This window comes from Apodemus sylvaticus, chromosome 20 (assembly GCF_947179515.1).
Source record: "Apodemus sylvaticus chromosome 20, mApoSyl1.1, whole genome shotgun sequence".
Taxonomy (NCBI): Eukaryota; Metazoa; Chordata; class Mammalia; order Rodentia; family Muridae; genus Apodemus; species Apodemus sylvaticus.
This window is the reverse complement of record NC_067491.1, coordinates 583,462-609,543: the sequence shown is the minus strand read 5'-3', so window position 1 is coordinate 609,543 and position 26,082 is coordinate 583,462. Positions and strand designations below refer to the sequence as shown.

The 26,082-nt window shown below is 57.0% G+C and overlaps 4 protein-coding genes across 17 annotated transcripts in view; 3 read left to right on the top strand and 1 right to left on the bottom strand.

Moving 5' to 3' along the window:
* Pip5k1c (phosphatidylinositol-4-phosphate 5-kinase type 1 gamma) overlaps window positions 1–2,464 on the top strand; it is a 28,193-nt gene extending 25,729 nt beyond the window's left edge. For all 5 annotated transcript variants that reach the window (XM_052164815.1, XM_052164812.1, XM_052164813.1 and 2 more), the window contains one exon: window positions 364–2,464. In XM_052164815.1, coding sequence (XP_052020775.1) covers window positions 364–366 — 3 coding nt within the window. In that variant the 3' untranslated portion in view covers window positions 367–2,464. The remainder of the gene's footprint in view (window positions 1–363) is intronic.
* A 1,180-nt stretch (window positions 2,465–3,644) lies between these two features.
* Cactin (cactin, spliceosome C complex subunit) lies at window positions 3,645–8,795 on the top strand. Its single transcript, XM_052164892.1, has 9 exons — window positions 3,645–3,862; window positions 5,102–5,669; window positions 5,792–5,937; window positions 6,331–6,493; window positions 6,567–6,681; window positions 6,866–7,058; window positions 7,422–7,541; window positions 7,651–7,946; window positions 8,022–8,795. Exons 1-9 carry the CDS (start codon window positions 3,663–3,665, stop codon window positions 8,510–8,512), a joined length of 2,292 nt encoding a protein of 763 aa, XP_052020852.1. The 5' UTR covers window positions 3,645–3,662; the 3' UTR covers window positions 8,513–8,795.
* Window positions 8,796–10,880: 2,085 nt separating this feature from the next.
* On the top strand, window positions 10,881–16,944 carry Tbxa2r (thromboxane A2 receptor). 7 transcript variants are annotated; one of them, XM_052164897.1, is made up of 5 exons: window positions 10,894–11,280; window positions 13,341–13,515; window positions 14,495–14,619; window positions 14,706–15,571; window positions 16,303–16,944. In XM_052164897.1, the coding sequence occupies exons 4-5, from the start codon at window positions 14,777–14,779 to the stop codon at window positions 16,549–16,551; spliced, it is 1,044 nt and encodes a 347-aa protein (XP_052020857.1). In that variant the 5' UTR covers window positions 10,894–11,280; window positions 13,341–13,515; window positions 14,495–14,619; window positions 14,706–14,776; the 3' UTR covers window positions 16,552–16,944. The 7 variants fall into 7 exon arrangements, with proteins under 7 accessions (XP_052020859.1, XP_052020857.1, XP_052020856.1 ...); XM_052164896.1 differs by having other exon boundaries at window positions 13,336–13,515; XM_052164894.1 differs by lacking the exon at window positions 13,341–13,515.
* Window positions 16,945–17,178: 234 nt separating this feature from the next.
* Gipc3 (GIPC PDZ domain containing family member 3) lies at window positions 17,179–24,402 on the bottom strand. Of its 4 annotated transcripts, none has more exons than XM_052165613.1 (7): window positions 24,037–24,402; window positions 23,433–23,701; window positions 22,149–22,334; window positions 21,849–22,029; window positions 20,952–21,064; window positions 20,017–20,111; window positions 17,179–19,830 (listed from the first exon to the last, which is right to left on the bottom strand). In XM_052165613.1, exons 2-7 carry the CDS (start codon window positions 23,610–23,612, stop codon window positions 17,346–17,348), a joined length of 3,240 nt encoding a protein of 1,079 aa, XP_052021573.1. In that variant the 5' UTR covers window positions 23,613–23,701; window positions 24,037–24,402; the 3' UTR covers window positions 17,179–17,345. The 4 variants fall into 4 exon arrangements, with proteins under 4 accessions (XP_052021573.1, XP_052021572.1, XP_052021571.1 ...); XM_052165612.1 differs by having other exon boundaries at window positions 24,124–24,402; XM_052165611.1 differs by lacking the exon at window positions 24,037–24,402 and having other exon boundaries at window positions 23,433–23,881.
* Window positions 24,403–26,082: the final 1,680 nt, after the last annotated feature.

The window sequence follows — 26,082 nt, the reverse complement described above, 5'->3', positions numbered from 1 at the left end:
GATGGTTGTGAGCCACCATGTGGTTGCTGGGATTTGAACTCAGGACCTCTGGAAGAACAGTCGGGGCTCTTAACCGCTGAGCCATCTCTCCAGCCCCCTCACCAACTCTTAAGGCTCCTCTTGCTCCGACTCCTCCCCTTCCCTTCCCCGACTCCTCCCCCGCCCCTCCCTCCACTCCTTCCTCCCCACTGCACTAAGCACAGGAACCTCTAGGTGTACCAACCCTTTGACCCGGGAAAACCAGGCCTGGCCTCGGGGCCACCCACCCTGGTAGCTCTGAGACCGTACCAGGAAACTTAGTGGGTGGCTGGGCCCCCGCCTGGGTACTGCCCTCCCTCACCTGCCCCTTTCTGGTCTTTGCAGTAACTTCTATGCAGTCCCCAATCTGGAGCCCAGTGTCCTTCTGCCACCCCAGCCACTTCCTGGAGGCACTGCCCCCACTGGGGCTCAGAGCTCAGCGACATCACCCTGATGCCCTGGCCGGACCTTGTTCTCCCCCTCCCCACTGACGGACGCCACTGGTCAGGCCCAGACCCAGGATAGCTTAGGCCGCCATCTGCTGCTACCTGTGCCTGTTGGGGCGGCAAGATTTGGGAGTGCCCATCCTGTGTTTATTTCGGGTCTTTTTTTTTCCTTTGGACGGAGAGGGAGCACAGGAGTGATTTTCTAGGAAAAAGACAAGACAGAAAACCCAGGAAGAGGCTGCAGCCACCAACCTTGGTGAATCAGGCTCTGCATGTCTCACTGCTCTGGGGACAGTAAAGCCCACACACTCCAGGGCTATTGTTGTCTCAGACCTGCAGAGGCCTCCACGTGCAGTCCCAGGGTGTCTCAAGAGAGCCCCTCCATCACCTCAGGCTTGGGACCCGAGGAAACCAAGACTAGTCATGCCCTGTGGTCTTTCTGATCTGTTTACTGCCACTGGAAGGGTGTCCCCATGCATGAATGTCTTGTGGCTACAATCACCTGATGCGGACTGGAAGGAACCATATTGTCTGCCTCTTACCCCCATGAAGCCCTGAGCTGGTGCTGTGGGTCCCCTCAACAACTAGGGAATTCTCTGCCCCAAGAAGGCCACAGCCAGGCTTCAGGCTGCCGACTGAGAGCTGGGTCTTGAGACGCCCTGGCTGAAGAAAATAAGGGAGAAAGTGACATCACTTTAGCAAAGCCAACTGTGTCCACCACACCAGGGAGATTGCAGCCAGCAGTCTCCCTGGGCAGACCCCAGTGTGTTGGGTACAGTCCAGTCAAGCCAGGCCCTGCTTCATGGTCGCTTCACCCACGGAGTGCTGGGAGGACTCAAGCCGAGATGTTCTGACCGCCTGCAGCTCCGGGACACTGCTCTTGGGCCAGCCGCACAGGCCTCTTGGGATGCACCTTCAGGGATAGAGGTCGACCTGGCTGGCTTCCAAGGACTGCAGCAGCCTGTGGAGGCAGTAAGGAGCTTGACAACATCATCATGGCCAGGGAGAGGACTCGTGCTGGGCGGCAGGGCCAACAGTAGGAGAGATGGACAGATGCTTGTCCCTGGCCCTCAAGTCAGTCCCCTTCCTGTTGTGGAATGCACTGGTGAGCTGCTGCGGGAGTTCATTCAGGGGCTGCAAAGGCCTATCACGCCTGACATCCCGGCACTTGGAAAGTTAAGGCAAGAGGATTGTGGCAAGTTCCAGGCTAGCCTGGGTTACAGAGTAAAACGAGACCAAAAGAAAAAACTCCCAGGGCTGGCCCTGCCACTCTGGGCAGAGCTCAGCCAGCTGCATAACCCCTGAGTTCCATTCCAGCAACACAGAAACCAGGTGGGGTGGCACACAGCTGCAGTCCGTCACTTGGGAAGCAGAGGCAGAAAGCGGGGGTGCAAGGTCATCCTTGGCAGTAACCAGTGGGAGGCCAGCCTGGGCTGCAGGAGACCTTCTCAAAAGAGAATCTGTAAATATCTTTGTGACTCCCCATCCTGTTCTCTCCAGTGGCCACTATCGCCCCCCCGTGGACGGCGTGTGAACTGTACTGTAAGGCTTGGGGGGCGCCTCCAAGGTGCCCTCCCCGGCCCGCCTCTGTTCTCCTCAAGCCATCCCAGCAAGTCCCCTGTCCAGCCCCACAACCAACCTCAGTGCAATATGCCCTTCCCGTGGGGTCCCTTGGCACGGTACTGTCTCTGCAGCCCCTTGTCTCACCCCTAGCTCCTCTCTCCGGTGGTTAAAACGCCCATCGCACCCCCCCCCCCATCCTGTTTTTATTGTTGAATCCATTCTGTAAACTACAAACCTCGTGTGTCTTACTCATCAGGACTTGGGATCCCGGGTCAGCCCATGTGCTCTGGTGTTTGACAATCCAAGTACAGTGTCTCCTTGTCCAACCGAGGGGCCTGTTCCTCCAGCACAGCTGGCAAATGTATGCAGCCCAGGTCCCCGCCCCACCTGTCAGCCCCTCTTTTTGAGATCTGTATTAAATCTCTAATAAGAAACAACTCGTCTCCGGTGACTTCTGGGTGCATGGGATGGGACAGCAGGTGAAGGCTAAGGGTTGGCCCCACGTGTCTCATCTCCCCCTCTCTAAACCCTCCCTGGATCCCAACTCGTAGACGACTTCCTTTCTCCAAGCCTAAGCTTCCCTATCCGTACATTATCCACAAGCTGAGCGCAGTGTACACAAGCTGGCCGGCGGAGAGGTGCTCAGACACGTCCGGGAGCCAGCCGGAGACTGTCCGTTCCTGTCCTGTGTTTTATTAGCGCGGAACGGGTTGCTACCAGGCTACCCTAGAACTCTGAGGCCTCCCGCGAGCGTTTGGGTCACCGGGTCTCAGTTTTTAGAACTACGCGCGGCCCCGCACGTTTAAGGTCTGCCAACTCTAGGCACACCCCTCTGACACCCCCTTCGGGGGCCCAGAAAGACCCCTAGTGCAAATTCTGGGTCAGGTCTAATGTGTCGCCTCCAAGGCCACGCCCACCACGGCTCCACTTCCTCCCACTCCTCAGTCCGAAACTCACTTCCTGCCTGTACCCATTCACAGTTCGTGGTTACAGATGTCAGTCTGGCCTTAGCCTGTATTCCGTATTCCACCCTCTCAAGTCCTGTTATGCACTCCTCTGTCCACTGGTCTACGCCTGTCAATCTAGCTTATTAGACCCCGCCCACCCCAGCTCCTGTAACAGCCACTCTTGGGTTCCTGCCCAGGCCCCGCCCCGCTCAGGTCCCGGGCCCAGTCTCCCGATCTACAATTGTCGGTTTCCATAAACCCCACCCAACCCAGCTCTACTTTTTCCAGTAAGCTTCTTGCTAGGTCCCGCCTCCCCAGGCCCCGCCCCATGCAAGTCCAGGCCCCGACCACTAGGAGCCTCTTCCGCCCTGTAACAACTGCCTCCTAGTTCCGCCTCCCTAAGCACTCTGCTCGCAGGTCCCCTAGGGTGCGAGGACCTGTCTAAGTCAGTCTCCTTCACTGCCTAAATGGAGCATCAACCCGCTGGTTCTAACGGCGTCCCGTTAGGAATCTACCATGTGTGCCAAGCTTGAGAACTCAAGAGAAATCTCGGGTTATGTCGTCCCTGGAGTCCGGAGTAGAGGGAGTAAGTCACTCCCTGGGATCAGGCGCAGTTTGGGCAGTCCCGGACGCGCCGCGACAAAAGAAAGCCCCCAGCGCCAAGCTTCCTGGTTTTTTACGTCCGCGCATGCGCGGCGCAGGCCGCCAAATGGGTCGGGACTCCCGCTCGCGCTCACGCTCTGCGGGTCGCAGGGGTCGGAAGCAGCGGAGTCGGAGTCGGAGCCGCAGTCGCAGCAGGAGCAGGAGCAGGAGCCATGGGCGGAGCAGCCGGAGGCGACGGGAACACGAGCGGCGGCGCGAACGCAAGCGGCGCAGCCGAGGGCGCAGGTGAGCGGCCTGGGGGCTGCTCCGGCCTGGGTGCCGAGTGCGAGTGTGCCGGGCTGCGCCAGGGCAACGGAGACTCCCGGGGACTGCGGGGCTTGAGCACAGGAGACTGAATGACCACACTCGTCAGCTAGCCATTCTTAGACATTATCTCAGGCTGGCCTCCTGCGTCAGCCTCTGGAGTGCTCGGATTTACAGGCCATTGCCTCGTAGTTAAGGCTTCTTTGCATTGTCTTATAGTTAGTTCTGCTCAGTTGACGATCCTTCTTCTCAAGTGGTTGCGCTTGTAGCAAGTTGACTAAAGTCTAATCAGGACACCGTTAATACAACCCTGGAGATACAAGCTTAAACAGCCATATCTACCTTTTCTGTTGTTACTGGGGATTTGAATTCGTGTCTTCAAAATACTCCCTGGTGGTGTTTTTTCCTCTTTCATGGTTCCTGGGTTGTCAGAGAGTCCATCTATTGGGCCTCTCATTTGTCATTTCTCATCCCTTCCGCCTGTCAGTCTTCTCAGCAGGACTTGATGGTACCATACATACCAGTAACCCCAGCACTTAGGAGACAGGCAAGAGCCAGCCTGACTGTCTTGTTTTTGTTTCTTTGTTTGTTTTTGTTTTTTTCGAGACAGGGTTTCTCTGTGTAGCCCTGGCTGTCCTGGAACTCTCTGTAGACCAGGCTGGCCTCGAACTCAGAAATCCGCCTGCCTCTGCCTCCCAAGTGCTGGGATTACAGGCGTGCGCCACCACCACCCGGCAAAATGTGTAGTCCAGGCTGGCCTCCGAACTCCAGATCCTCCTGCCTCTGCCTCCTTCAGCAAATCCTACTGGCCTGCGCCACCAGAACCGGCCAGCCTGGCTGTAGAATGAGTTCCCACCTGACAGCATCATTGAAATCATATTTAAAATAAAACAAGCACTCAGAAAGCAGAGGCGGGAAGGTCTCTCTGAATTCCAGGACAGCCAGGGCTACACAGAGAAACCCTGTCTCAAAAACCCACATATAAAAGAACTACCCCCTCACTATCAACCTTCAATTCCCTTGCCATATGGTCTGTTATGCCCATGGGACTGTGTAGCCCTATGGCAGCCTCGTTTGTGTGACCGATTGTATGTAGGCCGATGTGATTTGCAGGTTGGTGAGGCTGCAGAGGCGAATCCTAGGTGTTGGTCTTAGTTGTGACCCTGGTACCTAGGATGGTGCCCCAGCAGCAGCAGTTCTTGGCATGTGTCCTTCCCACAGGTCAGATTCAGAAGGAGACCGACCACACAAGTCTAGGAGGCAAAGCCGGAGCCTTCGATCACCCCGGCGGCACTCACAGGACCAGTCCTCATGCTCTGACTCGGGTGAGGAACGGGGACAGGGCTCCCGGGCACGGAAGGGTCGCAGGCGCTCGTGGACCCCAGGGTCGTCAGCATCCAGCTCGGACTCCCCAAGACGCTCCCGGAGTCCCAGAGCAGCTGCCCTGGCTGTGAGCCAGCAGCAGAGCCTGCAGGAACGGCTGCGGCTGCGTGAGGAACGGAAGCAGCAAGAAGAGCTGCTCAAGGCCTTTGAGACCCCTGAGGAGAAGCGTGCACGGCGACTGGCCAAGAAGGAAGCTAAGGAGCGCAAGAAGAGGGAGAAGATGGGCTGGGGCGAGGAGTACATGGGCTACACCAACACCGACAACCCCTTTGGAGACAACAACCTGCTGGGCACCTTCATCTGGAACAAGGCTTTGGAGAAAAAAGGCATCAGCCACCTGGAGGAAAAGGAGCTAAAAGAGCGGAACAAGCGGATCCAGGAGGGGAACCGGCTGGAGCTGCAGAAGGTAGGCCGGCTGCAGGCATGGCTGCCTAGGCACTGGGGCCGTCTGGAGGCGGGGCCGCCTGGGCGCCCAGGCCGCCTGGGCACACTCCTCTCATTGTGGTGGTGCCCTGTGTTGCTGCCCAGGTCAAACAGCTGCGGCTAGAACGGGAGCGGGAGAAAGCCATGCGGGAGCAGGAGCTGGAGCTGCTGCAGCGGGAGAAGGAGGCAGAGCATTTTAAGACCTGGGAGGAGCAGGAGGACAGCTTCCACCTGCGGCAGGCCAAGCTTCGGTGCGTGCCTCCCTGACCGCGCCTCCCTGAAGCCACAATCTCCCTTTCCCCAGGCTCTGCTAGGCATGGCCCATGAACTCAGGAGACAGCTCCCTGGGCAATCCATTAAGATAGTCATGGGGATACGGGGTTTGTTGTCCAGAGTCCCCGCGGCCTCACTGAAGGAACCTGAGCACAAACCTGGTCAAATGTGTTGGAGACCCCAGCACAACCCTGTTGTTCCACCCTGGGGAGGGCCAGGCCCCAGGGTCATCTGACACTCCTGTCATTCTGACCCTGTTTGGCTAATTGGAACTAAGGGTCAGTGCGTTCCAGGTCCCATGGGAAAGTCCTGAGGTCAGCTATCTCCGCAGAACTCATGCCCTGACCCTGCCACCCCATTTCCTCTCGCAGCTCCAAGATCCGAATCCGAGATGGGCGTGCCAAGCCCATTGACCTGCTGGCCAAGTACATCAGTGCCGAGGACGACGACCTGGCGGTGGAGATGCACGAGCCCTACACCTTCCTCAACGGCCTCACGGTAGCAGACATGGAGGACCTGCTAGAGGACATCCAGGTGCTGCCCATACCTCAGCCCTCCTCCCCATGCCCCTCTCTCAGGCCGCACCGCTCACAGTCCTGCCCCGCAGGTGTACATGGAACTGGAGCAGGGCAAAAACGTGGACTTTTGGCGGGACATGACAACCATCACAGAGGATGAGATTGCCAAGCTCCGCAAGCTGGAGGCCTGTGGCAGGGGCCCAGGTAAGCAGGAGACAGAGACCCTCCCAGCTCCGCTGAGGCCTCTACAGGGCACAGCCAGGGCTGAACGCTGGGCGGCAGGTGTGTCTCCTAGGGAGCCTCAGCTACACCAAGCAGGCCGTCCTGCCCCTGAGCACGAGTGGGGCAGCTGGGAACCTTGGTCCATGCTCAGTAACCTGTCCTACAGGCGAGCGCCGTGAGGGTGTCAACGCCTCCGTGAGCTCTGATGTGCAGTCAGTGTTCAAGGGAAAGACGTACAACCAGCTGCAGGTCATCTTCCAGGGCATCGAGGGCAAGATCCGTGCTGGCGGCCCCAACCTGGACATGGGCTACTGGGAGAGCCTGCTGCAGCAGTTGCGTGCACACATGGCTCGGGCCAGGTGAGGCTGTCACAGGGCTATGGCACCTGGGTCCGTCCTTGGCCGGGGCTTCTCTAGTGATTGTCATCTCAACACTGGGCTGCCTGTCCTGCTGCCTCTCCAGGCCCCTCTGTCTCCTCCCTACCCTTCCACATTTCTTTTTCCTCCCTCTGTTTTCTCCCAGTCTGGCAAGAGAATTGTATATGGATTCCATGCATATTTGGCGGCATGGTGTAAACATGGCGGCTGCTGGCTGGCTGGTTGGCGTTAATTCCTCTGGATGTCCCCCGTCTGAGTGGGCCAAGCATCCGTAGCCAGTTGGGACAATATTGTGTGAATGTGCCCTCCCAAGGGACTGGGATGGTGACGCCCTCCTTTCCCCAGGCTCCGTGAGCGCCACCAGGATGTTCTCAGACAGAAGCTGTTCAAGCTGAAGCAGGAGCAGGGCGTGGAGAGTGAGCCACTGTTCCCCATCCTCAAGGCAGAGCCCACGGCCACCCACAGGTGACGAGCTCGCAGAGGTGACCTGGCAGAGTGGGAGCCCTGTAGGTGGGTGAAGAACTGGTGCAGGCCTGGCAGGTGGGCCTCACCCCTGCCTTCACACCCTATGCAGCCCTGAACCTGAGGAGCGGCCCCCCAGCCCCGGGACTTCAGTGGACCCCGTGGAACCTGAGGAGGCCACAGCGCCGGGGGAGGCGGAGGGGGAGGCGGAGGCAGAGGCAGAGGCAGAGGGGGAGGCAGTGCTGATGGAGGAGGACCTGATCCGGCAGAGCCTGGCCGACTATGACGCTGGCCGCTACAGCCCGCGGCTGCTCACGGCCCACGAACTGCCTCTGGACGCACACGTGCTGGAGCCGCACGAGGACCTGCAGCGCCTGCAGCTGTCTCGACAGCAGCTCCAGGCCACAGGTGGGGCAGGCCCGGACTGGGGGCCGTTGGGGGGAGCGGTATGGGCAGCCCCGGCTAACCCCTCTGCCCTCGCAGGTGATGCAAGCGAGAGCGCTGAGGACATCTTCTTCCGGCGTGCGAGGGAGGGAATGGGGCAGGATGAGGCGCAGTTCAGCGTCGAGATGCCACTGGGCGGCCGTGCCTACCTATGGGCCGACAAGTACCGGCCTCGAAAGCCTCGCTTCTTCAACCGTGTGCACACGGGCTTCGAGTGGAACAAATACAACCAGACGCATTACGACTTCGACAACCCTCCGCCCAAGATCGTGCAGGGCTACAAATTCAACATCTTCTACCCTGACCTCATCCGTAAGCGCGCCACACCTGAGTACTTCCTGGAGGCTTGCGCTGACAACCGGGACTTTGCCATCCTGCGTTTCCACGCAGGCCCACCCTACGAGGACATCGCCTTCAAGATCGTCAGTCGTGAGTGGGAGTACTCGCACCGCCATGGCTTCCGCTGCCAGTTTGCCAACGGAATCTTCCAGCTCTGGTTCCACTTCAAGCGCTATCGTTACCGCCGGTGACACCTGTGGGCCACCCGCCCCTGCCAGGCCAGCCCCTGCACAGCTCCCTGGTGGGAAGGGCCAGAGGACCAGGAGGCGGCCTTCAAAAGCCTTGGGAATTCGTGGAGCATCACGGCTTCAGTCGCCAGCACTGTGCTGGCCACAGCCCCTCTGGCAGATCTCTGCCTGTCTTGAAAGGATTTTTAACTGTTCTTGGAAAGACTGCTTGGGGTGGCAGAAACGTTGCTTCCACCATGGAACCCTGTATGGTTTTGATACGTTTAATAGAAAGTTTATTCTAAAATGGTTTCTGATCTGAGTCACAGGCAGATACCACACCCAAGTGGCTCAGGGAGGGTCAGGACTCAGTGTTCTCTGTTCTACCTGCCTTCAGACCACCATCATCTGGGGAGACATAGCTTGGCCACGTCTACAAACGTGGTGACTGTCACCACTGGGGTAGGTCCTAGCTTGTACCCGGTGGAAGCCAAGGATGCCGTTTGGCAGCCCAAGTTTGCCACCAAGTGTGACCTGTTGGGAAGGCTGGGGAGCCACCCTGTCGTCCCCAGCCCTTCACCCTGAGGCCTCTGACTGAGGCTGGAGAATGCAGCAAGACACAGGCCTGTCCAAATGAGGCTATTGCCGCCCAAAAGTAGCCCTGTGTCCTGTCCACCCGGGGAGCCGGTGACTAATTCCCCTGCTGAGGACGCTCATCCCCAAAGGGCCCAGCAGGGCGAGCCGGGACATTTGAGCTTAAGAAGTATTTGGATGCCATTCACAGCACATAGCATGTTGGGCCTCAGTTTCTCTCCCTGGGCTACAAGGAGTCCGTCCCCTCCCCCGCTACACTATGAGTTCCCCGGTCTGCTGGCATCTCATATGTGTAGGGTCCCATCTTGCAAAGGCAGAGCTGGGGGGTTGGGGGCATGGAGGTAAAGGTATCCTAAGGTGCCCAGAGTTGGAGAGCAGGCCCTGCCCTGTGGAAGGGGTCCCACCAGCCCTGGCCATTGGAGAGCCATAGATGGTGAGGCGGGGATGTGCACCCTGTGCTCAGACCTCTCCCTATGCACACACGGACTCTGAAGTCCCGGAAACTGCCCCCAGCTCCCACTCTAACGTTTCCTTCCTTTGGCTGTGTCAATGGCTAAGAATAGGCCCCACCGCCTGGCCCCCAGGCTCGGAGGAAGCCACAGCCACAGGGGGTATGTCCTGAGCCTCTGCTCCCACAGCACCCCAGCAGCCTTGAGCCCAACTCCTCCCATCCTTGACTGTGGTTGGGAGCCTTAGCCAGGAAATTGCAGCCCCAGACCACACCTGATGGTCGGTCGTGTCTGGCTCTGCATCACATTACATTTCTGCCTCAGTTTCACCATGCATTCTGAGCTCTCATCTCCACACAACAAAGTTGAATGTCCTTTAGTCATTGCCTGATTATCCAGACCAGACATGTCCTTGTCTCAGGTCAAGGGACGGAGGAAGGACATACAACAGCCTCTGTTCCCCCACCCCAACCTGTGCACATCAAGAGCATAGCATCATCCTCTTCCCACCTCAGCTCCACACCCTCACACCAAACATTCCTGCCAGAACTCCTGTTCATCCTACAAAACCCCAATCTTTATACCCTGTACACCCATAATACTGATAACTAGCCAAACATTGAGAAGGTAAGGACATTTGCTTTGCAGCCCTGAGCACAGAAACCTGGGGTGATCTGTGTCCATTTCTGTCCCTAGCTTAGGGATGGATAGGCAGGGCAGGCCCAGCTAGGAAATCAGAGGAACTATAAAAAGTCCTCACCGCAGGGCGGTGGTGGCAAACACCTGTAATCCCAGCACTTGGGAGGCAGAGGCAGGTGGATTTCTGAGTTCGAGGCCAGCCTGGTCTACAGAGTGAGTTCCAGGACAGCCAGGGCTATACAGAGAAACCCTGTCTCAAAAAACCAAAAAAAAAAAAAAAAAAAAAAAGTCCTCACCAGGGTAGGGCGAGTCAGGGTTCAGGACTGAATGTTGGGAGGAGTGGGAAGCCTCAGGAGTGTGAGACAGGAAGGGTGGGGGTGGTGCAGCAGGCAAGGGGCTTCCTGCTGCTGACAGGAGTCTGGCTGACCCTGGGCAGACTGCAACTGGGAAGTTGGGTCACAGGCAGGCCAGGCATCCCGGTCCCCACCAGGACCTGTCAGGGCCAAAGAGGCCCAAGGTCACCCTTGCCCCCTAGATTCCCCCCACCCCTCAAGCCTTCCCCATTGCACCCCTCCCCCACCACAGCCCTCTCCCCACCCCCACCCCCCAGCTCTTGACCTTAGCAGTCAGGCTGGAGCTGGCCTTGCTGCCCCAAGACCCCTGGAAGGCATCTGGCCAGCCATGGCCAGGGTTAGCTAGCGGCTGCTGTGCCGGAACCAGCCCCATCTGGCTTCTCAGCTCGTCCCACATGGGGCCTCTAGGTCCCCAGACTGTCAACAACTGATGTCTCTTCTCCGTCACCCTTGTGCCCTGACTGGTTCCCACCCTAGCAGCGAGAGTCACCAGTGGAGAGACGAGGCCAGCCCAGGAGGTGGGGCTCGTGAGAGAGGCAGAAAGACAGATGGAGACAGGGCGGGACGGGAAACAGCCTCACAGTCCCATCCCTGGGCGCCTGACGGTCCCCAGCACTCCTGCTGTACCCGTGGCCCCAGGGCTTCTGTTGAGGCTTCCCTCAGCCGAAGTGACTTGGTTTCCCCAGGGGACTCCCCTGCCTGCTTTCTCTGCCTGGCCTGGAACACTGCAGAAGACACCTGGGTACAGACCACATAGGTGAGTCCTGCGCCCCCCTAATGTGACTTTATACTACTGTGCCCAGGTAAACCTCCTCAGTGCCTGGAGAGCCCAGATCCACTAACCACTCTGCTGTGGCCTGTCCACAGGGCTGTGGTGATAGCGGCCAGGTACCCAAGTTCCCTGAAGGGGATCCTGGGGTGTGACCTCTACTCCAGTGGTCTAGCCTGGGCAAGTGCAGTTTGCCTGGTGGCACGTGGGTATACTGGTTCGCTGTGTCTGGGCGAGGTTAGATGCTGTGGCAGCAGTGAAGTTGGGGTGCTATGGAATGGAAGGAACTGGGGGGACTGCTGTGTGTGGCTTGGTGGTTGTACTCACATAGGCTCCGCTCAGAGCTTCAGCCTCATCTCTGGCACATGTCCTACCCAGAGAGGGGCATCCATCCGACATACCCGGAAACAGGCCTAGGTGGCCCCTCCTCCCAGCCCCTGCCACAAGAAGACACCTGCACCCTGGAGCTAGGCACAAACAGGAAGCAGGCTGTGGGAGGGCCAGCATGCGGTGAACCTGAGAGTCTGGGGTTGGGGGGCATGCACACTGGGTGCTCGGGGTGTTGGCAGGGCAGCCCTACTGGGCGCAGCTCGAGCCGAGGCTCAGCCTCAGGAGCTCATAAGCAGAAAGCCACCAGGGGAGGCAGATTCATTACACAGAGGAAACTGAGGCTGTGTAGGGTAGCCATGTGCGATGGAGGTGTGTGGAAGAGCCCAGGCTGCTCTGAGGCCTGTGAGGAGGCTTGTTGGAGATGGAGGAGCGAGGAGGAGGAGGGGCCTCGCCGGCAGAGCCCAGCCACACACCACATTCCACCAAGGCTGGAACTCAGCCACCCAGCCTGGGCCTCAAGGAATGGGGACCAGTGTCCCAGGACACACATATACAAGGATGAGGCCCCATCCCAGACAGAATGCGGCTGCCGACCACCCCGACAGTGGGGCTGTGGCTCAGGAACGCAGGACTACCCCACATCCCGGTGACTCAGAGTGGGAGGGCGTCAGAATCCTTCAGCTCCCTGGTGTCCAAAACTGGAGTGTGGTGGCCCGTGCCTGTCACCCCAGCAGAAGCTGGGGACAGATGGATCTCAGTGAGTTCCAGGCCAGCCTGGTCTACATAGTCAGAATCTGCATGAGGACAGAGTTCCTGAGCCTTGAAATTCCCAGGCCCAAAGCTCCCTGCTCCAAAGCTGTGGAACCTGGTGGGGTGCAGAGATGCCAAGTAATTCTCCTGAGAGCGCACAGCGTGGGCTGCTGGCCAGTGGGAGGCTGCCAGGCCTGCCCCAGCGCTCCCTAAGGAACCTGAGCTCGCCCTTCTCACTTGAACCTGGGGGGGGGGGAAGGGAGGGACTGGAAACCCATCCATCCCTGGTGCTTGGTCTTTCCCTGGCACAGCCAGTGTGAGGGACCTGGTGTCCTTGGTGAGGCTGGGCCAGGGACCGGACAGAGTAGGGGCCACTGCTGATGAAGCCCCCGTGGAAAAGGGAGTGTCTGCCCTGGCACAGAAACTCAAAGATACGCATAGCACATCAGAGCCAGGGGGATACCATCCGTCTGGCCGCCCACCCTGCCCTCACCCCTGAGCCTCAGTTTTCCCCCCTGGATCCTCCTCTGGATGGTGCAGGCCCAGCCAGGCAGCGGCCAGTAGTAAAGGCCTTATAAGGGGAACATGACAGGCGGTGGTGGCGCACGCTTTTAATCCTAGCACTTGGGAGGCAGAGGCAGACGGATTTCTGAGTTCGAGGCCAGCCTGGTCTACAGAGTGAGTTCCAGGACAGCCAGGGCTACACAGAGAAACCCTGTCTCGGAAAAACCAAATCCAAACAACAAAACAAAACAAAACAAAAAACAAAACAAACAAAAATAAGGGGAACATGGAAGTAATGCCTTCTAGGCCGGTTAGACCTGCATGGAGCATTCTGGGTTGCATAAATTAAACACCTACTGTGTGTGCCAGAGGCAGGCACAAGAAATAACTGTTCTCAGCATCGGCTGTCTTTATCAGAGGAAAAACTGAGGCTTCTTTCTGTGGGGAAATGGGGACAAGGATAGAAGAAGCATCGCGAACCTTGGGACCAACTGCTAAAACCCTGACGCTCAGAGAGAGGGAAGAGGGGTCTGGCGGTGGGGAGGAAGAAGAAAGCCAAGGACTGGTGATGTGGCTCAGCAGGTAAAGGCGATTGCTGCTAAGTCTGAGTTCAATCTCCCAAGACCCGCGCAGTGAAAGGTGAGAACTAACTCCCAGTACGTGCGCCCTTGCATAAATACCCCCATGCATAAATGATGTAAATTAAAAAAAAAACTAAATAAAAAGGCCAAGCATGGTTCACACCAAGAATCTGAGGCAGGGAGGATCAGCATGGATTACTGGCTGTGCTGTTGTGGCGTTGCAGCACGCTGCCTTGTTGGACTGCAAGGGACACTGGGTGACAGGTGAATGCTACTGCCAGGCTCTGGTCTCTGGCCTGAGTCTTGTCTTTTTCTTTTTTTCTCCTTTTTCTTTTTTTTCTTTTTAGTTTTTCGAGACAGGGTTCCTCTGTGTAGCCCTGGCTGTCCTGGAACTCACTTTGTAGACCAGGCTGACCTCGAACCCAGAAATCCTCCTGCCTCTGCCTCCCAAGGGCTGGGATTAAAGGCGTGCGCCACCACCGCCCTGCTTTTTTTTTTCTTTTTCTTCTCTCTCTCTCTTTCTCTCCCTCCCTCCCTCCCTGTCTCTCTGTGTCTGTGTCTGTCTCTGTCTCTGTCTCTCTCCCTCTTTCCCTGTGTACCATAAACTCGCAGTAATTCTCCTGCCTCAGCCTTCCTTGTACTACGAAGGATTCAGTTGTTGAAGTCTCACTTTTAGACGACCCCATGTCCAGCCTCAGTTTTGGGATGTTTGTCCTGCACTCCCCCCACCTCTGTCTCTGCTGGAGACCTCCCTAGGGACACGTTGCCATCGGGCTGTTTTTTCATTCCCAAAATGGAGCAGGAACTTTTGGGCCCGTTTCTTATTATAAAAGTGACGTCAGGGGAGAGGAGGAACATCCCACACCAGTCCAATAGGAGCGCCGGGGCAGGTACCAAACCCTAGCAAGATCGAGTGTCTCCACAACCTCACGGGCTAGATAGATGACAGATAGGGAAACTGAGGCCACACAGTGAGTACAAGGACTGGAACTCCAAGCTGGGGTGCAGGGTGTCAGAACACATCTCTGTCATTTCAGCTCCTCCGGAGGTTGAGGCAGGACTACTTTTTAGAGCTCCAGACCTGGCTGGGCCACTTCATGGGGTCAGAAGCAGCTGCGGGACCACCAGTCGTCAGGCAGTCAAAGGCTGCCTCAAAGAAAGGGTATTTTGTTTCTGGGGCATTGAAGTCTCTGTAGGAGTTCTCCACAAGCACTCGAGCCCCGCTGACCAGCCCACCTTGTCTTCCAGGTGCACCTGGGAGACAGGGCCAGCCCAACGTCAAGGCCACCTGCGTCTGATGGGGTGCTAACCCCCTCGCCATGTCAGGCTCAGGAGCCATGTGGCCCAATGGCACCTCGCTGGGGGCCTGCTTCCGCCCGGTGAACATTACCCTGCAGGAGCGGCGTGCCATCGCGTCGCCTTGGTTTGCTGTGTCCTTCTGCGCGCTGGGCCTGGGGTCCAACCTGCTGGCGCTGAGTGTGCTAGCCGGGGCGCGGCCCGGCGCGGGACCCCGTTCCTCCTTCCTCGCTCTGCTGTGCGGCCTCGTTCTCACCGACTTCCTGGGGCTGCTAGTCACCGGCGCTGTTGTGGCGTCGCAGCACGCCACCTTGTTGGACTGGCGAGTCACTGACCCCGGCTGCCGCCTGTGCCACTTCATGGGCGTGGCCATGGTGTTCTTCGGGCTGTGTCCCCTGCTCCTGGGGGCCACCATGGCCGCCGAGCGCTTCGTGGGCATCACACGGCCCTTCTCACGACCTGCGGCTACGTCGCAACGCTCCTGGACCACCGTGGGCCTGGTGTGGGTGGTGGCCGGGGCGCTCGGGCTGCTGCCACTGCTGGGGCTTGGCCGCTACAGTGTGCAGTACCCCGGCTCCTGGTGCTTCCTGACGCTCGGGGCGCAGCGCGGTGACGTGGCCTTCGGGCTCATGTTCGCGCTTCTAGGCAGCGCGTCCGTGGGGCTATCTCTCTTGCTCAACACCGTGAGCGTGGCCACGCTCTGCCGCGTCTACCACACGCGGGAGGCCACGCAGCGCCCGCGGGACTGTGAGGTGGAGATGATGGTTCAGCTCGTGGGCATCATGGTGGTGGCCACCGTGTGCTGGATGCCCTTGCTGGTGAGTCCCGACATTGGACATCCCACCCCACCCCACCCCCAGCAACATGAAGACCGTTAGTTGTGTCTCAGGAGAAGGGTAATCCCGGGGTTCAGACCTCTGGGGCTTTTAGGATCTGCAGGATGTAACAGGAAAACTTTCTGGGGTTGTGTGTTCTGGAATAGGGCTTTGAAGGATGAATAGGAATTCACCTGCTAGACAATGCTGGGGAAAGCATTCTAGACAGAATGGCTGGCTTCCCCTGGCACCATACAGACTCCAGGCTTGTATAGATGTCCTCCTGGGAGGATGGAGTCCAGCTAATAGGACTTTAACGTGGGCACAGGTTTTTGTTTTATTTTGTTTTGCCTTGTTCCTTCAGCAAACATTTGCCAGGTGGTGTTGGCGCATGCCTGTAATCCCAGAACTCTGGGAGGCAGAGGCAGGCAGATTTCCGAGTTCTGAGTTTGAGGCCAGCCTGGTTTACAGAAAGAGCTCCAGGATAGCCAGGGCTATACAGAGAAACCCTGTCTTGGAAAAAAATAAAAAAACAAAAAGGAGAATATTGGAGACTAGCTTAGGGTAGATTGCTGCCAGTAAGTCCAAGTTTGCTTTCTAAACCTCAGTCCAAATAGGACGTAAGCTCAAAGCCGGCTCCTTCCTGGGCCCAGCAGCAGCAGCGGCAGCTGCAGCTCAGATGTTGCCCCACTGCTCCAAGGTCACACAGCATAACCCTCCACTCACTCCTGCAGGTCTTTATCATTCAGACCTTGCTGCAGATGCCGCCTGTCATGAGTCCCTCCGGGCAGCTGTCACGGGCCACCGAGCATCAGCTGCTAATCTACCTTCGTGTGGCCACGTGGAACCAGATCTTGGACCCCTGGGTCTACATCCTCTTTCGCCGGTCCGTGCTTCGCCGCCTGCATCCACGGCTCAGTTCACGGCTCCCGGCTGTGTCCTTACGCCCGCCCCCAGCCCAGGCCATGCTCAGTGGACCCTGAAGGATGATGCCACTTAAACCTGGGGTCCTTGGTGACTGCTGTTGACCTGTGCCCTGTCCCAGGAGCCTGGGTGCTTGGTGGACTAAGGATGGAGCTACAACAGGGGGCTGACTCCTGTGAACTGCAAAGATAGCTCTCAATGCTAGGGAAGTCCTCCCTGGCCCTCTCCCCATTCCCTGTCAGCTAGGAGGCTGGGGGCACTTGTGGGAGGCCCCTAGCAGGAATCAAGGATTCCACAGGGAGAACCTGGGGTGCTGGAGGAGTCGCCTACCTTGCTAATGTCTGAGACACGGGGCTTCTCACATTCCTCCAGGTTCAAGATGTTGAGTGTTCAAATGCAAGAAATAAATAAAAATTTGGCTCATTTAAAAAAAAAAAGATGTTGAGTGTTGGAAGCACCCACTCTGGTCCCCATAGCTGGGTCTGGGTTCACCAACCTCTCCAGTGTTTACTGAGCCCCCTTCCTCCATGACTGTCCAACACACATGCTCAATAAATGGTTGAATGTCTAGGTTCTGGAGCGCTTAGGCAAGCATCCCTGAGTCCAATCAGCTCCCTCCCCGCCCCCACCCCCCTCACCCCCGGCCCCTGCAGCTCCAAGAAAACCACAGTCAAGGGAAGACTGTCAGCTGTGGAGATGCCGGCTCCTTTATTCCCCACCAAGGTTTCCAAGAGCTTCCCAACCTGTGTCTTCTGTGGCTGGATTCTCTTAGAGGGGCTTTGGGATTCCCAGCCAGACTCCTGAAACCAGAGCCTCAGTTTCTACCATCCTATATTCCTGCTGGGATGGCAGGTCACAGACTGGAGTGGGGGAAGGACCCAGACCCAGGGGAGGAGCTAGGAGTGACATATATGGGGGTGGGGCTGGGCTTCTGGTATCCCAGCTGGGGCTTGGGGAAAAGGGCTGGCTTCTGGGGGGTGTCTGGGACTGGTGACTCAGGACCCAGGAGGGTGGGGTGCCTGGCCTGGGGCCCCGGAGTGGCCTGAGTTCCGTCCTGAGGCCAAGGCCCAGTGACCTTGCTGGGGGCAGGGGTGGAGACTCTGAGGGTCAGTGGACTTGGAGACTGAGGTCCAGCCAGGGGCTCAGGCTCCTTTATAGGCTCAAGGCCAGGGGTCTGTGGGCAGCGACTGTCTCTAGAGCTGAGGGGGCATGCTCCAGGTCTGGGGCTGGGGCTGGGGCCTGGCCGGGTTCTGGAACTGGAATCCTTCACAGCGCTCAGCTGGGTTCCAGTCCGTGATGGAACCTGAGGACTGAATTGAGTTCTCGAGGCCACATGGGCTGCAGAGCCAAGCCATTGTCCTGTGTCCTGCTGGGGGACACAGCTGACTCCAGCTGTCACCAGGTGCTGTGTTCTGCCTCCAGAACTAGATAGGGACCTGGAGCTGCGCTCCTTCTCTGCCAGTGATGGTAGCTGGGACCTTCGATGTCTAGCCCAACCTGCGTGGGCTCCGGAGCTAAGCCCGGCCTGGAAGTCGGTCTGGGTCCCAGAGTCCAACTGTGCCCTGGAGCCCTCACACAATCTTCTGGGTGGGGTGGGGTTGGTGCCTGGAGACATCCCGGATCTGGGCCTCGTTTCGGGAGTGCATGGCATTTGGGAATGGGGCTCTGCTCTCAGAGCCGTTCTGCTCCTGCCCCTTGGCTGGGCCTCAGAGTCGGACTCATCACCGGGGATAGCTTGGGGAGCAGGGCATTGGGAGGCGCTGGCAGGCAGCCATGCTGGAGAGCAGGGCTGAGGCTTGAGTTTGGACCCGGCAGCAGTGTGGCTCTGGGTGCCTGCACTAGGCAGAGCTGAGGAAGATGGCTGGCTACTGGAGCCTGCTTGGGTTCTGTCAGTCAGTGGCTTGCTGGACCTTGCTTGGGGTCCCAAGCTAGCCGTTCCTCCTGAACCACTCCAAGTATCAGTCATGGTGGCAGCTGTCTCATACTCGGGCCGGCTCTCAGAACCCGGCTTCTGAGCCTGGCAGCTGGCATGGTGCTCTGAGCCCAAGTGCATCCTAACATTTGTCTTGGTTCCAGAGTGTGGCTGTAGGACAGTGCTTGGCTGCATTCTGGAAGGCTGAGGGTCAGCCATGACCTGGGCTGCAGCATCAGGGTGGGTTCCAGTGTCTAGCTGGATTCTAGAACATGGCTTCCTATCTGGGTGAGTCTGTGTTCTAGAACCAAGCCCAACCTCGGAGCCTGACTGTGTTCTAAAAGTGGACTTGGTCTCTGGGCAGAAGTTGACCTGAGGGCTGGCTTGGGTTCTATGTTGGGCCTGGGCTTCAGAATTCCCCCAGGCTCCAGAATGGGGTGTGGCCTCAAAGCCTGGCTGGACCTCAGAGCCAGCCTGGGTTCTAGGGATGGGTTGGCAGTCAGACTCAAGATGAGTTCTAGAACAAGCCTCAGACCTGGGGCTGCTTTGGGTTCCAGAGACAGCCTGAGCCTCAGGGCCTAGCTGTGTGATGGAGTCAGACCATACCCCAGGACTAGGCTGGGATCCAAAGGCTGGCTGGACTTCAGAGACAACCAGGGTTACAGAGCCAAGTTGGGCCTTGGGGTGGGCCTGGGTCACAGAGCTGGGCTGGGTTCCAGAGCTGCCCTGGGCTTCAATTTTGGTTTTAGAGCAGAACTGGAGTTCAGGCCTGACCAGGGATTCCAGCTGGGTCTCAGAGCTGAGCTGGGTGCTAGAATCAGGCTGGGCCTTGGGATGGGTCTGGATCACAGAACTGGATTGGGTTATAGAGCTGTGCAGGACATCACTTTTGGTTCTAGAGCAGGACCTGGCCTTGGGGTTAACCTGGGTTCCAGAATTAAGGTGGGATTCTGACTGGGTGCTAGAACCACACTGGGCCTCAGGGTGGTCCTGGGTCAAAGAACTGGGTCGGGTTCTAGAGCTAGGCTGGACTTCAATGTTGGTTCTGGAGCCGGAATGGGCCTCGGGGCTAACTTGAGTTCCAGAACTGGGATGGGATTCTGACTGGGTCTTAGAGCTGAACTGGGTGCTAGAACCAAGCTGAGCCTCAGGGTGGGCCTGGGTCTCAGAACTGGGTTGGGTTCTGGTGGCGGGCCGTGTCTCAGGGCTGTCCTGGGTTCTAGAGTGGCGCTGGGGCAGGGGGCTGGGCCCAGGACTGGAGACTCCCACACACGCTAGCCACAAGCGTCGTGGGCCTCGCCGATGGCTGCCCACACCTCCACCACGAACTCGTCTGGAAAGGCGAACTCGCCCAGAACGGCGTCCAGGCCGCGTGCAAAGGCCTGGGCTCCTGCCGAGCTCCGAGCAGTCTCCACCACCGCGGCTGCTGCAGGACCGGACGGACAGAGGGACCGGATGGACAGAGGGACCGGATGGACAGAGGGACCGGATGGACAAGCAAACGGAATGGACGGGCAGACGGAGGGACAGGGAAGACAGGCAGACTGGCTGTGAGCTCGGGCGCATGCTTCCGCCTACCACCACCCTCCCGTGCTGGGGACCCCGCGCTTACCCGCGCCGCTTACCCAGCTCGGGGTCTCGGATGCCCATGTAGCTCTCCAGCAGGTCGTCCACCCTGCGCGCTGCTGCCGCTTCCACATCGCTGGGCTGCGGAACAGTGAATGGCCCAGTGGGTGAGTGACAGGCTGGAGGCTCCGCCCCAAGATTGATAGACTATTAGTGGTTGCTAGGGGTAGGGCCTGCGGGGACCCCACCTCTGAGAATTGACAGGGTTGTGGTTGCTGGGGATGATGCCTTCCTGATTGATAGTGGGAAGGGGCTGTGTGACCCGCCTCCAGGAGTGATAGCTAAAGGCATAGGAGACACTTTCTTCAGTGGTGTAGCCGATGGTCTGTGCTCTGCCGCAGACCATGTGTCATTATAGAGGTAAGAAGAGGAGTGGAGGTCTGGGTGGGAGCAGTAAGGAGATGAGAGGAGCGATGGATGTACTTGAACACACTTGAAAAATCCCAGCCGGGCGGGCAGTGGCGGCGCACGCCTGTAATCCCAGCACTTGGGAGGCAGAGGCAGGCAGATTTCTGAGTTCGAGGCCAGCCTGGTCTACAGAGTGAGTTCCAGGACAACCAGGGCTACACAGAAAAGCCCTGTCTCGAACAAAACCAAAACAAACAAACAAACAAACAAAAAGTTGGGGAGTAAGGAAGACACAGATATTAACCTTTGACCTCTGTATGTATACACACAAGTGCAAAAAAAATCAAAAATAATAAGTCAGGGGTCGCGTCAGTCCCTCCGGCTTCCGACTCTGCGGTCTGGAACTCTTCCTCTTGTCCCATTCTCCAGCTGGTACCCACCGCACAAGCTGGGAAACTGCGGGTCTGAGAACAGGCTCTGTCTTTTTGATTCTTGAACTTGTGACCATCCTCCTGCCTCACCCTCCTGAATGCTGGGATGACAGGTCTGATCGCTATTAGCACTGTCACTCACCGCCTCCTCCACAGTGGCAGCGCCCCCCGAACGCAGGCGCAGGGTCTCCCTCCCGCTGCTCACTTTAGCTTCCATGGGACACTTGCTGCTCTTGCTCCTCTGGCCAATCATATCTGAAGGGACAAAGCGGCGACAGATGTGCTCTGTTTTGTGTGGACTGTTTTTCGTGTTTGTTTTCTTTTGCCAACAGGGTCTTCCTCTGTAACCCAGGCTGACCTTGAATTTAAGGTTGGCATGCCTTAATCTCCAGAGAGCTGTTGAAGGATTATGGGGCTGGAGGCGTGGTGGTGGTGGGGTAGAGCCCCACCCAAAACCACCCAGTGAGGGGCTTGGGGCGTGGTCAGCGTGAAGCCCCACTTAGAAGCCCCCCCCCCCCCCCGTGAGGAGATAGGGGCGTGGTCAGGCAGAGTCCCTAGTGACAGTTGTGGGTGTGGTCAAAGTGAAGCTCCGCCTAGATCCTCAGTGAAGGAGCTGGGGGCGTGGTGAGGGGGTGCAGCCCTGCTTAGACTCTTCCAGTGAGGGTGTGGCCAGGGTTGGAGTCCTGGAGGTGTATACTATTCTTTCTCTCAGAGATCCTGAGTGATGTCTGGGGACATGTGCGGCTGTCCCACCTTGAGGAGCTCCTGACAAAGTGATTGGAGGTAAAGAACACTGCTCAGTGCCCTGAAGAGCCCGGGACACCCCATAGAAAGCACCCCAAAAGGGTGCTCACATTGCCAAGTTTGAGAAAGTTTTCTAGAAGCAACCCTCCTTTCTCATCCCTGGGTCCCAGGATGAGAAGTTTCAAGGTCATCCTGGAGGACATACTGAGTTTGAGGACGATGAGAAAATGAGTCGGAATACCATTTCCTGCTTCTCATTTTCCTGAGGCAAGACTGGGGGCCCAGCAGTCCCTACCGAAGGCTCTCCGGGGCTGCACCAGACGCAGGGTGAAGGGCTGAGACTTCGGCAGCTCCCGTAGCATTTTGGCCACCTCGTAGTGCCGGCAACCCACAATAGAGTGGTCATTGATGGCCTCGATGCTATCCCCCACACACACTGCCTCAATCCTGTTGATAATGCTGCCTTCTTTGATTCTCTGTGGGAAATTACAGTCACTTGTAATTCGTCTGCCCGGGGCCACCCTCCCTGGGGTCCCCAGAGTCGTTTTAGGTCTACATAAGGCCATTAATCATCAGTTCACACCCCCACGCGCACCTTGATGAAGGCGTATCCGGCCCCGTTGTCTGTGATGGTCAGTCCTAGGGCGTCCTCCGTTTTGGTGACCTCCACTTCTTTGGTCTCTCCACGCACGTGTGCAAAGATGAAGTCTTCCAGCCCAATCTGTCCCCCCAGCAACTTCTGCATGTCCACTTTGTGACTGTTGAGGGTGCAGAATAGGATCTGTTTGGATAAGAGAGGGACCCAGATTCAGCCATGGACAAAAGTCGATTCCGTGCACACCCTTCTGAGGTAGACCGTCTCTGCGAGCGCCCTCTGGAGGCCAGAAGCACCTGTGGCCTGCAGCTGCCCACAGCCTCTGCCAGCCCAGTGGGCAGTTAGGTAACCAAGTGGGCTTTGCTTTGGGTCTGTCATCCTAGCACTTAGGAGGCTGAGACAGGAGGATGACTGAGAGTCTCAGGGTTCCCCAAAATAAAAAAGCCAAGCATCCTGGATCAGGAATATAAGCCCAGAAGTTAGGAAGTGGAGGCAAGGGAAATGCTGCAAGTGTGGGTTACAGAATGAATTTCAGGCCAGCATGAGCTACAAAGTGAGATATTATCTTAATTAAACGAACAAACAATGGAATGAAAACGGATGAGAAGGCTGGTGTCCGGAGGGAAGGAGGGAAGGGCTTGTGGCCAGTCTGCCAGCCTGTTTGGTTCCCAAGTACTACAAACTGCTGCCCAACCTCGACCGTGTACCCTGGTGCCCCACATATAATAAATCAAACCCACACTAAGCGGGGACCCACACCTTTAATCCCAGCACTCTAGAGGCTGAGGCAGGTGGATCTCTGTAAATTTGAAGCCAGATTGGTCTACAAAGAGAGTTCCAGACAGACCAGGATTACTTGGTGAGACCCTGCCTCAGAAAAACAAAATTAAAAGAAAGAAAACAGACAACTAAAAGGGAATAATAGAAATAATTGAATTAAAGAAATTAAAAGTAATTTTATTTTATATAAGGCCTCGTGTAGCTCAGGCTGACCTTTGAGTTTACTATGTATCTGAGGATGACCAACTTTGAACTCCCAATCCTCCTGCCTCTACCTTCCCAGTATTGGAATAACAGACTTTATCCTGTGTAGAGGATGGAACTTGGCTTTCCAGACCCTAGGTGACCGCTCTACTCACTAAGCTGATTGCCAGTTGTCAGTCACTCATGCGCTCCTGACAGCTGGGTCGGGTCCTCGGCGGATAAGGGAACCCCACCCCAGGGTCTGGTCTTTTGCGTGGCGTGCAGACGTAGTCCCGGGTAGTGTCCGTGGTCCGCCCTCACCTCGGTAGGCGCGATGCCGAAGGCCTCGGCGATCTTGGCGTAGAGTTCGCGGACATTGGTGAAGCCCTCGATCCTGCCGGTCGGGCTGCCATGCGCCAGCTGCGTGCGGAACACTAGGCGCGGGCGCGCACGGGTGAGGGGCTCGGTGGCCCCGGGCTCGCGGGGCGCAGCACTGTCCATGGCGCGCGAGGTCCGCCGCGTCCTGAGCCTCCCGCCTGAGGCCCGCGGCAGCGGAGCGGGGCGTAAGCGGATCCGGGAACCCGAGCCGCCTGGAGGAAGGTGAAACCGCTCGCCAGGGCCAGCCGCGCCCTCCCCGGGGACCCGCGAACAACAGGGGGAGGCCCCAGACTGTGGGTGCTGCGTCCAGTCTTGGCCACCTGGGGAGCCCCGCCCGTCCTCCCCTTCTCCCTCCTCCGCTCCGCGCACAGCCTTCCCGAAGCCCCCCGGCCCTGACTGAACTCCGGTGTTCTGTCCCTCTGTCTATTTGGCCTCACTGCTTCCTTCCTTGCCCTACCCCAGGGTCCACCCTGCCCCAGGGCTCCTGCACAAGCTGGGCTCTCCTCTGGGGCTCAGTCCCCAGAGCTCCCAGTAAGTTCTTGCTCACCTGTTTATTTTAAAGACCACCTGCTGCCCCTACCTCCAAATCTCTCCCTTAATAATTTTTGTTTTGCCAGGCGGTAGTGGCACACACTTTTTATCCCAGCAGTTGGGAGGCAGAGGTAGGTGGATTTCTGAGTTCGAGGCCAGCGTGTTCTACAGAGTGAGTTTCAGGACAGCCAGGGCTATACAGAGAAACCCTGTCTCAAAAACAAAAACAAAAATGAAAACAATCCCCCCAAACCAAAACAAAAACCGAAGAAATGAAGACCAGGGCTGGAGAGATGGCTCAGAGGTTAAGAGCACTGACTGCTCTTCCAGAGGTCCCGACTTCAATTCCCAGCAACCACATGGTGACTCACACAGCCGTCTGTAATGAGATCTGATGCCCTCTTCTGGTGTGTCACTCTGAAGATAGTGACAGCGTACTCACATATGTAAAACGAATAAATAAATCTTAAAAAAAGAAGAAGAAGAAGGCCAGGCGGTGGTGGCTCAGGCCTGTAATCCCAGCACTTGGGAGGAGGCAGAGGCAGGCGGATTTTTGTTTTGTTTTGTCTTGTTTTGTTTTTTGAGACAGGGTTTTTCAGTGTAGCTCTGGCTGTCCTGGAACTCACTCTGTAGACCAGGCTGGCCTCGAACTCAGAAATCCGAACAGGATTTCTGAAAAATAAAAAAAGAATAAAAAAATAAAAATAAAAAAGTATAAAAAAATAAAAATAAAAAAAGACCAAACCACTGTAAAATGCTACTTTTTCAGGGATCCCCAGGTATGTGGTGGGTGAAGCAGGGTGCAGGGGTCAGTGGACACCTGAGGCTCTGTGTGTCTTCTAGATTCTAGAGTGTCACAAAGTAGGTGGCTTAAAAGAGAATCAACAACGGAAATGGAGGGATGGTTCAGTGGTTAGGAGCACTGGCTGGTGGCTCACCGCCATCTATAATGGGATCTGATGCCCTCTTCTTTCTTTCTTTCTTTCTTTCTTTCTTTCTTTCTTTCTTTCTTTCTTTCTTTCTTTCTTTCTTTCTTTCTTTCTTTCTTCCTTCCTTCCTTCCTTCCTTCCTTCCTTCCTTTCTTTCTTCTTTCATTTTTTTTTTGGATTTGTTTTTTTTTCTGAGACAGGGTTTCTCTGTATAGCCCTGGCTGTCCTGGAACTCACTCTGTAGACCAGGCTAGCCTCAAACTCAGAAATCTGCCTGCCTCTGCCTCCCAGAGTGCTGGGATTACAGACATGCACCACCACTGCCTGGCTCTGAATCCCTCTTCTGCATGTGAGTATACATACAGATAGAGCGGAAAGAGAGAGAGAGACAGAGAGACAGAGAGACAGAGAGATATCTGGGCATGGGGACACCCCCACCTAGTACTGGGGACGTGGAGGCAGGAGGATCAAGGTTATCCTTGACTACACAGTGAATTCCAGGCTAGCCTTGGCTACATGAGACATTGCCACAAAACAAATCTCAAATGGATGTAATTCTTCCTCAGTTGATAAGTGGGGGGTCTGGCCTCAGTGCCCCTCCCCCAGGCCTTGGGATTGTATCCTGGACTCTGGCAGCCCATGACTGTCCTTGGCCCACAGGCCTGCAGTACAGTTTCTGCCTCTGTTGTCACGAAGCCCAGGCCTGTGTTAACTTTCCTTTTCTCAAAAGGACACTTGGTATTGGCATAGTGCCCACTCTGCCCCAACATGACCTCACTCAAGTTAATTACACCGCCATCACCTGGTCTCCCAATAAGGTCATGCCTGGAGGTTCTGGGGTGAGGATGGGAGCTGATTTGGGGGGATGCAATTCATTGGCACAGCCTATGTGTGTTGGATTGGGAAGTTTGAGGAGATATTCTATCTCATTAATTAAACAGTCCCCTGGCAGAGCTCTTTCAAATTTGAGCCACAGGTATCTTCGACAGTTACCTGCTACACCCAGCAGCTCCTGCCCTGGAGGGTCAACATGGATGGTCAAACAGGAAGCAGACAGGCACAGGCTGCCATACTGGAGTGACTCACCACAGCCTGGGGCACATGAGGAGTATTACTCAACCTTGAAGAGAGCA

What these genes read in the sequence shown, in the direction of transcription:
- Gipc3 (XM_052165613.1), bottom strand. Translation starts at nt 23,612, where the DNA reads ATGGACAGTGCTGCGCCCCGCGAGCCCGGGGCCACCGAGCCCCTCACC. An exon ending in GCAGCCCCGGAGAGCCTTCG is followed by an intron (nt 21,065 to 21,848) that starts GTAGGGACTGCT and finishes TTGTCCCTTCAG; the next exon opens with ATATGATTGGCCAGAGGAGC. An exon ending in GAGCTGGGTAAGCGGCGCGG is followed by an intron (nt 19,831 to 20,016) that starts GTAAGCGCGGGG and finishes CCGGTCCTGCAG; the next exon opens with CAGCCGCGGTGGTGGAGACT.
- Cactin (XM_052164892.1), top strand. Translation starts at nt 3,663, where the DNA reads ATGCGCGGCGCAGGCCGCCAAATGGGTCGGGACTCCCGCTCGCGCTCA. An exon ending in ACCGGCTGGAGCTGCAGAAG is followed by an intron (nt 5,670 to 5,791) that starts GTAGGCCGGCTG and finishes GTTGCTGCCCAG; the next exon opens with GTCAAACAGCTGCGGCTAGA. An exon ending in ACCTGCTAGAGGACATCCAG is followed by an intron (nt 6,494 to 6,566) that starts GTGCTGCCCATA and finishes CCTGCCCCGCAG; the next exon opens with GTGTACATGGAACTGGAGCA.
- Tbxa2r (XM_052164893.1), top strand. Translation starts at nt 14,777, where the DNA reads ATGTCAGGCTCAGGAGCCATGTGGCCCAATGGCACCTCGCTGGGGGCC. An exon ending in TGTGCTGGATGCCCTTGCTG is followed by an intron (nt 15,572 to 16,302) that starts GTGAGTCCCGAC and finishes TCACTCCTGCAG; the next exon opens with GTCTTTATCATTCAGACCTT.